General features: G+C 31.9%; 1 protein-coding gene across 1 annotated transcript; it reads left to right on the forward strand.

Annotated features, from left to right (window-relative positions):
* Positions 1-3,103: 3,103 nt before the first annotated feature.
* On the forward strand, positions 3,104-7,668 carry LOC123890517 (ras-related protein RABA5b-like). Its single transcript, XM_045940143.1, has 2 exons — positions 3,104-3,670; positions 7,121-7,668. Exons 1-2 carry the CDS (start codon positions 3,334-3,336, stop codon positions 7,432-7,434), a joined length of 651 nt encoding a protein of 216 aa, XP_045796099.1. The 5' UTR covers positions 3,104-3,333; the 3' UTR covers positions 7,435-7,668.
* Positions 7,669-11,003: the final 3,335 nt, after the last annotated feature.

Here is an 11,003-nt window from a genome sequence, read left to right on the forward strand (position 1 = left end):
AATCATAAAAACAAAAATATAAATTTAAATAAGAATATGAAATAAAAAGTGGTGGGATAGAATGTTGAATGAAAAAACTATTGGAGAGGGTAAAAGTTGAATGAGTGTTGAATGATTAGGTGGAAGAAAGAGAAAATTATGTGGAGTATTGAGAAGTGAAAAAGTAGTGTTGAATGAAAAAAATCATCCTACATTGCTTGTTTTACTTATTTACCTATTATATTTAATCATTTTAAATACCTTTGAATGTCTCCATGTGCATACTATTGTACAACAGTAAACAATCTCATTGAATTGCTGTGATTAGCCGACAATGAATTGGCACCACCATAGATGTATTTAGCTACTTGAATTTAAAGGGTTGAAATCTAGTTTAAGTGTTAGCATTTGATGGAATAAAAGCCAATTAATTTTTCCACCAAAAATAAAAGCCAATTGATTACACTTATTTTTCATTTTAAAAGCTTTTTATGGCTTATTATTACCTGACAGAAACCAACCCAATAAATTACTTACCCAGTGAGTTGGTTTAGATATTTTTGACGCTAAAATTACAGTTTTCTAAACCAACCCATCTTAAATTCAATATCTTTATTTTGTCAAAAAATAAATTCAATATCTTTATGATAAATGTGAATACATCATTAAATGATAAGAGTACTTTAGTAAAAATACTTTTCTCTTTCATTTGCTCTTTTTAATTATTATTTTTTTCACCACAAGTATCCGACTCACTGGATCGTTTAATTTGGTTCGGGGTCAGTTTTGGAATCAAGTGGTTCCAGCTCTCTTCCGATCGTAATTGTGGAGGATCGAACAATGGTATTTCATACCAAATTCAGCGCCAATCACTACTGGACCAACTAACGATTGGTTAATCTCTCCAATTATAAATATAAGCAAAAATTCTCTAGTTATATTTATTAAATAATTGATATATTTGATCTAAAAACTTAGATACATCAATTATTTAATAAACTTGAAGAAGGAATCTTTATTTTTGAGACCTCCATCCTTAAATATATGACCATTTTACAAAAGAAGCTTGTCCTTAAATATAAAGTGTTCTAGTGTTCAATGCATGTATTATTCTTTTTTCAAATATATCCCTTATTAATATCATTGTATTATAATATGAAAAATCAACTTTAAATATATTTAACACAATTGCTCAAAAAAATAAATATATTTAACACAAAATAATTTAGTAATAATCACACATTTCAAACAAATTCATTACTATGTTTTTTTTCTTCTGAGAATGGATCCTCTCAATTGTAAAAAACAATTGAGAGAATTTTTTACAATCGAGAGAATAGTGTAAAATCTAGATCATTTAAATTGTAAAAAGAGTATAGTATTGAAATTTGGAAAAAAGAAAAAAGAAAAAGAGATCGAAGTTGGTTAAAAGTTGAGGTGTAAAAATTGGAGATGACCCATTTTCATTTGTGCTTAATACTCGTGATTTTTGGTAGAAATTCTTATAATAAAGTACATTGAGTATCTTTTTTAAACCGTATGATTTGTCAACTAAGACATTCACTTTAAAATAGAGGTAATACATATTTGGAGAACTATTTGCGGAAAATGTTGAAACTAATATATCTTGATCCATTTAAAATGAAAAAGATGTTAGGTTTCTTAAGGATAGGGGGATCGATGATATTGCTCATTTTAGTACCAATTTTGCTAATAGAATCTTAGTGGAACAAATAAACTTCCCCGTTTATTTTTATGCAGCTGGAACTGAGTGGAAATGGGAAGTTCTTAACCAACTATTGCCCGACAATGTTCGTACCAAAACTGTTGCTATATATCAAACCCCCATCCATAGAGTTGCATTCAGATTTCCCAAATTAGAGTGCTTCTACGGATGGTAAATTTGCTCTTAACACGGCCTACTCACTTATCATGGATAAAAAATTCATCGAGAAAATTGATTCACACTTGTTCAAGTTGGTTTGGAAATGGAAAGGTCCTAATAAGGTCAGTTATTTTCTTTGGAAAGTATTTCATGGTAGACTTATGACTAATGAAGAGAGACACAAAATCAATATGACAGGTGCAATAGATGTCCCCGGTGTCAACAAGGACATGAATTCATTATGCATGTATTAAGAGACTGTGAAAAGCAATGAAATTTTGGCCCTTAATCATCAAACGACGAAATTCATTAGCATAGGTCTCATGTCTTGGCTTGAATGAAACCTTGGTAATGAAGATATTGGAAATACATCCTCGAGTTTTGGTGACTTTTTTTTGGCGTCTCTGTCAATGCTTTGTGAAAGGATTGTAACAAATTGGTGTTTAATCAGTACACAATCATCGACAAAATTGGCTTCTTCGTATATCTAACCAAGTGCAAATCGTAGTTGACAATATTATTAAACCTGTGGCTTATATGGAGAGCTGTAGGTCGATCATTCCTATTAGATGGGAGCCCCCTCTTATCGATACTCTTAAGTTTAATGTACAAGAGCGTATAGTAAAAGGAAGGGTTTCTCAACTTGTGGCGGATTGCTTAGAGACTCTTGGGGTGGCTTTATTCAAGGTTTTTATTGCAACCTTGACCACAATAATTCTCAGGGTGCTGATATGTGGAGTTTAGTTCATGTTATGTGTATTGCTCGTCATCTTCATCTTGACCGTGTCATTTTTGAAACAGACTCTACCCTTGTTGCAGTTTGCTGTTCTCAATCATTCTACCACCATATCTTATCTCAAACCTCTCCTGGAAGAGGTTCTTAATCTACTTAATCTAATGAATTGAGTTGTCATTATTCAACATTATTTCAGAGATGTCACTCTCATGTGTCGATTTTTACTAGCCAAAAAGAATTTGATGCTTCTTTCGGTCTCAATTATTTGTTTGCTTAATAACTTGTGATTGTAAAAAAAATATTGTGATTTTAGCAAAAATTACATCTATTTTTTTTTATAATAAAAGAGCCTTTTTAAATAAAATTGCAAAATTGACTCCCTTTCTATAAAAATTTCTTTGTGCTACTATTTTTTATTGAGTCAAAAAGATGTGCAAAGCAAGTCAAAAAGTCCTTTTACTCATTTAGACACAAACACACTCTTATAAGCAAAATTCCACCCAAAAATCACAAAAAACCCGCCACTAATCACGCACCATGCCCAAATAAACCCATTATTTATCATTTCAAAATATATTTAAAAACCCCAAAAACCCCCAACACAATCATCATCGCCTTCACGTTCTTTATCTTCTTCTTCTTCTTCTCTTCCAAAAACGTGTCACCAACACTTCACCATTTTCCACATAAAACCCAACGCATCAACCACAAAAAACACCACCACTAACAAAAAATGGAAGACGAACACAATGAAGGAGGTGAAGAGTATTTGTTCAAGATCGTTTTAATCGGAGATTCAGCAGTAGGAAAATCGAATTTACTTTCACGATTCGCGCGAAATGAGTTCGATTCAAATTCGAAAGCGACGATCGGTGTTGAATTTCAGACGCAGATGGTGGAAATTGATGGAAAAGAAATTAAGGCACAGATCTGGGATACTGCTGGTCAAGAAAGGTTTAGAGCTGTTACTTCTGCTTATTATAGAGGTGCTTTTGGTGCTCTTGTTGTTTATGATATTAGTAGAAGAGATACTTTTGATAGTATCAAGAGGTGGCTTGATGAACTCACAAGTGAGTAGTGTTGTTATTCTTACTTTCTTTCTATTCTTGGTTAATTAAGATTATGTTTTGTTAATTTGGAATTACTTAATAATTCTGATTAACTATATGATTATTTGAATGTGAATTTTTTTTGAGTTTAATTGTGCTTAACACAACCACTAGACACGATACTGACACTCACATATTGCCTTAAAATTTGAGAAAATGAATTAGTTGAGTGTAATCATGGACATGGACACCAACACTTGTTGGACACCGGACTGGACATGCCTTCTATTAGAAGTGTCGGTTTGATTTGGTATAAGCCTTTTGAGAAAATGATTAAATATAAGCCTTTTAGATTAGATTTTTTTTTTTCATCTTCCATATATGTAACATTGCTTTTTATCTCTTGTAAATATACTTATGATTACTATTTCCGTCCCTAAATATAAGACCCGTTTGAGAAAATCACATAGATTAACAAAGTTGATTGTGATATTAAATATCTTCACGATTGATATTTTTTTACAATTATATTCTTTGAGAGAGAGTATGATTTAATGTATTTTTAGAGTATTTATTACAATTGTAGAAATAATTAGGGGTATCTTGGTAAAGAAATAATTAATTCTCTTGAAAATTTGAAAAAGTCGTATAAATAGGGACAAAAAAATCTCAAGAACATCTTATATTTAGGGGCGGAGGTAGCAACACTTAGGGATATAAGCAGGATAGTATGGTGGCTGAACTGAAAATTAAGGAGCAGAGTGGTGGTAAGGAGGTTGGGATTCGATCTCCACTCCCATCATAATATTAATTAACATTGATTGTTTAAATAAAAACTTCTAATTAACACTACTAGTTTATTTTGTAATTCAAGAGTTCTTTATAGTTAATGCTACTATTGTTTATCTTAAAATTTTAACTAATAAAGGATAATTTATGAACTATACCTAAAATGAACACATTAAATACATTACTACTTTTCTTATTATATATATATGAAAATGGGAAAAAGGTGCTTATAATAAGGGAGAAAGGTAATACATTTTCATAAGAGTAAGTTAAGTGGACGTTTGATTAAAATCTAGATTAAATCCTTATTCAATAGGCACTTTTACAATCAAAGAGGCGCGGATGGGAATAAAACTCTGCCGAAGCTTGAAATAAGCTGCTTTCATAAGATATTATATGGTGAAGGTGATTGTGAATATAAATTAAAAATATGTCAGACATTACTCTAGTTTTATATTGATTTGTGATTACCTGACGGTGAATAAGTTCTTTATATGGGTTGTGCATAGCAATTAAGTATATAGTTATAATTGTTATTGGCATTATAAGAATTTTTTTTGATTAAGTAGCTTAATAGTTAGAATTTCACTTTTAAAATGAATAAGTAGAGCGTTCGGGGTTCGAACTCCGGTCCCTTCTTATATAATGTGGTGTCTTTACCAACTGAGATAAATTCACGGGGAGAATATTTTATAACAGAATATTATAATATTATATGTTAAATATGATTAGATATTTGTGTAAAATAATCATACTATAAATGCACGATTGTTCAACTCTCTATATAAATACTTTCATATAATTAAAATAAGTTATTCCAAATACTATAGTAATAATGTAGAATATAAATATGTTTCTTTTTTGCCAGATAATGGGTTGATCTGGATTTCTTTATTTGATTAGGATATCTGTATTTCATTGAATACACCTTTAATTTGGCCTCTAAACTATCACTTTTTTCTCATATTTGGTCCCTAAACTACAAAAATATGATAAGTGTCCCTAAACTATTTTTAATTCATCTAGTTAGTCCCCGAACTATCATTTTCTCTCCTATTCCTAAAACAATTTAGAGACTAAACTTGATGTATTAATAAGGTTTAGGGACTACTCATTATATATTTATAGTTTAGGGACCAAATAGAAAAGAGTTAAAGTTTAATGACTAAATTGAAGGTTTACTCTATATTCATTTGGAATTGGAAGGATATCTACCTGGTTTTGTTTCCTCCGGGATATGAATTTGGAATTTCATCATCAGTGGTCTGAAATTTGGAAATCATTAAAATGGGATACTAGGTTATTATTATATTTGATAAAACCCTGTTCTTGCTAAATGTATGTATGGCCCTGTTGCTTAATTGTCATTGCTGAGGCCATAGATGAGAGATTTTTATGGATTTCTCAAAGCTAGCAATAAGGCATACACACTTCTAGAGATCTTGCAAATATATTTTTAACAAGGTTAATTATATTTTATCATTACATGTTGCTACCACCATGACTGGTTCTTGACTGACTGTATTGTGAATTGTGTAAATGGAATGCTGTGTGTATATATTCTTAACTATGGACAACGTGAACTAGTTAAATAAACTTCCATTAGCTTTATCTTATGTTATATTTATCTGACACTATACTAGTAGATTGTGATTCCTAAGTTTCTTATTGACTGTAATCATTTTGCAGCTGCAAACTTACTGACATGTGTCACTTTCAGAAATCAAAACCTATACCTTATGATATAGATATATCATGACATCAAACTTGCATATTATTTTTATTCTGTTATTTCTGAACTTTAGTACATTATTATATGAGTCAAATATGAGAACACCTTTATTTTATTCTTCCAAACATACAAGTGCCATTACTTTAGTTCTCAAAATATTTGTCATGACAACTATACTCCTATTTTACTTACCGACCTTTCTTACTTGTTGGAGAGAGTGTATTCATCTTCTCTTAGTTCTGTTTAAATTACACATGCATACCCCCTCTATATTACAAAAATAGAGGAGAATTGTATATAATTGAAGGGAGGTTAATATCTTTTACAAAATAGAGGGGTGCATGGGTCATTGAGACATACCTTTAGGTGGTGAGTAGAATTTCCTCTCTATGCGCCGTTATGTCATGGGAGACAATCCTTTCCCCTCCATTATGCATAGTGTCATCAAATTAATCCTTTGTTGTTGGACTAAGAGAAATGAGTGTAATCTATTTAGGGCTAATTTGATGAAATTTTATATTATAGATGGACTAAAACGACCAGGCTTTGCATTATTGAGGATTAAATTGATGTGACAAAAATATTTGGGGAACTTAAGTGATGATGCTTAGCATTATTTTCAAACTAGATTTCATGATAAAATCACTGGAGTACCCAAGTTATTTGATACTTATGATGGAAATGGATCTTCTGCAATATTAACCAATCTCAACTGTTGGATAAAGATTAGACGGGTTTTATTTTAAATTTGATTTTGTGATGTCAAAATACAAACTGTCCGATCTTTGTCTAACAGTCGGTGAAAAGATTTGGAAGATATAAACTTTTAAAACTTTTCTTGTTTACCTTTGACATTTCACTAGTGACATGCCTTAAAGCTGTTAATTTATATCTGATATTTGCTTTCCATACAGTTTCATAACAGAGTTTGATTCTTGAATAAATTGCAGCTCAAAATGATAGCACCGTAGCAAGAATGTTGGTGGGAAATAAGTGTGATTTAGAGAATATCAGAGCAGTAAGTGTAGAGGAGGGCAAAGCTCTTGCAGAAGAAGAAGGTTTGTTCTTTATGGAGACATCAGCACTCGATTCTACCAATGTCCAAACAGCTTTTGAGATTGTCATCCGCGAAATTTACAATAATATCAGCCGCAAAGTCTTGAACTCTGACTCCTATAAGGCTGAATTGTCTGTGAATCGAGTAAGTCTGGTTAATGGGGAAGGATCAAAGAAAAATCTGCTCAATTTTTCCTGTTGTTCTTGATGAGCTTTTAGCTTCGAGTTGAAATCGACTCTTCTTTGGATCTTTCAAGAGTAGTTTGTTGTTCTATACTTTTTTTTCTTTCTTTTACGACATTTTCCGTAGCCACTATTTTTGCCATTTTGTGTTTCCTTCTTCATTTCCTTCTCCATGTTTAAGAGTTTAAGTTCTTATGACCCTCATCCCATACATTCTTAAAGAAAAAAAAGAAAAGAAATGAGAAATGTTTTACACTTCCATGAAATTGCTTGCTTGGTAGTAGTTAGGCGTTTGGTTCTTTAATATATTTTCGTTGCATTTTTTGGGTGAATAAAATGGGCCAAGTACCATGAAACAAACTAATAAAAATAGAAAAACATCACATGGTTGCTAGTCGCCCCCGCGCCCTCTGAATTATTCACACTAGAAAACATACTACAGGAAGATATTTCTCGGTAAGATTTGCAATACCGGAAGGTATCTCCCGATAAAATTTGTACCGCCGGAAGATTTTTTCTAGTAAAATTTGCACTACCAAGAGTTTTCTCCTAGTATATGGAGAGACAAGGGGGAAATTCTGATCAATTTAGGAAGGGTGAAGAGCAATCATCAAAATATCAGCCAACATGACATTAGGCATAAAGAAAGGAATCCTAAAACCATAACCTAGTGATAAACCATGCTTAGTCATTGTATCAGTCGCTTGCTTCTCTAATATTTCCATCTCCACCATTGAATAATTTTTTTACTAACTTTTTTTTTTGTATCTATTAGAAACTGTAACAACATTTTTATGACTGAATTTATCGAGTTTTGGAGAGAATTTTTTAGGTAGACCAACATTTAAAAGCTTTCAAGAAAATACTCAATTCTCTTTTGCTTGTTACTGTATCAAAATATGTTAATATGATAACAGATAAGATATGGACTTTAGGGGTGAAATATATATTTAAATGTTGTAAAGTGTTGAGAGAAAATGGCTTCTTGAATGAATATAGTCCAGAAGAAAGTCATTGTTCTAATGGTTAGAAGTGTATGCATGAAACTTTAGGTTTGATTTTTATTGACAACACTGTAAACCAAAAAAAGAAATATAATCAAGAAGTTATATAGTCAAGAAGTTAACTTTTTTTTTGATTTTATTCTACATGTCATTCACAAAACCTCTATTTATAACAATAATTTAGGTCCTATTTCTTCTCCTCTTTCTCCTCTTCCTCCTCTAATCCTAGCCGTCACCACTTTTTCTCTTCTTCTTGATCTACTAGAGAGGGGTGATTTAGGGTCAATTTAGACCAAAAATCACCCCTCCAAATTGTTTTTCTTTCTATTTTAATTAAATAAGTGTGATTTTTTACATATATTTAGTATTTCTTTTGTTTGTTTTTGTGATTTCATCATCTTTGTTTTGATTTTTCCGTCTTAGTGCGGAGTATCCCGTCTTAGTGCGGAGTATTGTCATCCCGTCTTGGTAGGGTGTTCATTTGTTTCAGGTTGAAGGATTAAGGTTGATTCAGTGCAGATCCAATCAATGACTTTGGTGCCATCAACGCTACAGATCCGGAGGCATGGATATTCCGGAAACTTCAATATAGTCAAATATGTAGGCTTATGCAATATGCCGTTTTATGCTATTAAGACAGATGCTGTGAGTTTGTTCGCAAATTCATCCTTTTTGTTTTTAGCGATTTTGAATTTGTATTACATCGATGTACTCTTATCAATTTGAATGAATGAATACCTTTTATTTAGTAAAAAAAAAAAAGTTAACTTTTGAACATGAGTGCTGGTGAAAAAAGTTTTAAAATGGGGTAATATGAAAAAACTGGGTGGTGCAAAAAGCCACACCAATTCGGTATCCAAAATATATACTTGCATATTTGATGTTTTCAAAGTCCATTTGTAATTCAAAGATCAATACTAAATCCATATATAGAGAATTTCTTTTGGCGCCCCTTGTCTATCTCGCTGCCCTCTTATTTTATAATTTTGTCCTTCTGTCAATTAAGTAGCGGATGTTATGAAATTGAGAATTTTGCGACTGCCGTCCGCTACTCAAGTAGGGGATCAATCGGCTTTCAAATATGCATCAGAACATTTAATTTCAATGTCTTTTAGAGTTTATGATAACAAATTAAGTACATTTACTATTATGTTAATGTAATCTCAAAAAGATTAGAGGATCATACTTGAGAAAATAAAAATTACTATTATGTTAATGTAATAACAAAAAGATTAGTTTTATGTGTTCTATTATTAAAAATTATACAACTAGTTTTCGTTGTTGCTTAGTGTGTGCGCGCGCACGCATGTGTGCATGAGTGCGTGCGTGAGTTAAAATAAATAATTATATAATTAACATAAATAAATTGTAAAATAGGATTAGACTGTGATGATCTTGATGGTGAAATTTATTTGTAGAATTTATAGTTACTAAAAGAAAATTTGATATTTTCAAGGGGTAAAATCCCCAAGTAAAAGTAAGAAACCTTGGGAAACTTGAATTTAACATGGAATTTGTGAGGGGTAAGACATTTTCTTTAGGAACACTATTTGACCTATAGGTTACCATGCAGTAGCACTAAGATCCAATTAGACATGTTTGTATTATATCGGTGTGGAATTTATGGTTATCAATTTTTATGCCTTTTCCTTGCGCCAATTTGATAGAGAATGCAAAATCAAGGGCACCGTGAACTTTATCTTTGGATCTGTCGCTGTTGTATTCCAAAAATGCACAATATTGGTCAAGAAAGGGTTGTCATATCTCAACCTAAGGAGGAAAATTTGACGGACTTGTAAGTTTCAACTGATTTCTCATTTCAGTTTTGCAACATCTTTACATATCCTGACCTTTTACCTTCAATTAAATCTATCTCAACATTCCTTGGAAGACCATGGAAACCATATATTCCACAATAGTTTTCATGCAATATTACATAGGCAATGTGTTGAGCCCAAAAAGATGGTTGGAGTGGAAGCTATCCCAAAATTTAGACAAATTACTATGGTGAATATAGGAATTATGGAACAAAGACACAAAACATAGTGATCAAATGACAATGGTACGACGGTGAAACGAAAGACGCTAGGCAAGCTATAAACTTTACAATCACTAGTAGAAATATGACATATTATTTAAGGATTTTACATATGTGGAACAAATGTCAGATGTGAAAAGGAATATGGAGTTGTGTTTACATCTGGCTTCAATATCCACAGAAGTGAAAAATACACGCACACAACTTTTTACATCTGGTCATAATATCCCCTGAAGCAAACCTGAACGCGGTGGCAATTCTGTAATTATAGTAAAATTTGTCTAATATAATTTTCCATCTGACCAAAATATCCCCGGATGTAAAAAGTCTGAATGTTGTAAAAAAAAACTATCTCACCTAATAAAAAAAACCATCTCACGCTACTTTACATGATTGTGATATCTCCCTCTCTCTCTCAAAATCGATCGCGAACTGAATCTCGTTTCACTGAACCCTAGCAGAATCAAGGCTCCAATCGGTCGCCTCCAATCCCTTTCAGAATCCCTTTCACTGAATCGAAATCTCTCTCTCACGCTATCAGATCTCTCTCTC

The sequence above is a fragment of the Trifolium pratense genome, linkage group LG6 (genome assembly GCF_020283565.1).
Source record: "Trifolium pratense cultivar HEN17-A07 linkage group LG6, ARS_RC_1.1, whole genome shotgun sequence".
Lineage (NCBI taxonomy): Eukaryota > Viridiplantae > Streptophyta > Magnoliopsida > Fabales > Fabaceae > Trifolium > Trifolium pratense.

Excerpts from the sequence above, each read along its gene's own strand:
- LOC123890517 (XM_045940143.1), top strand. The coding sequence starts at position 3,334 with ATGGAAGACGAACACAATGAAGGAGGTGAAGAGTATTTGTTCAAGATC. Across the intron at positions 3,671-7,120 it reads GTGGCTTGATGAACTCACAA|CTCAAAATGATAGCACCGTA; the intron begins GTGAGTAGTGTT and ends AATAAATTGCAG.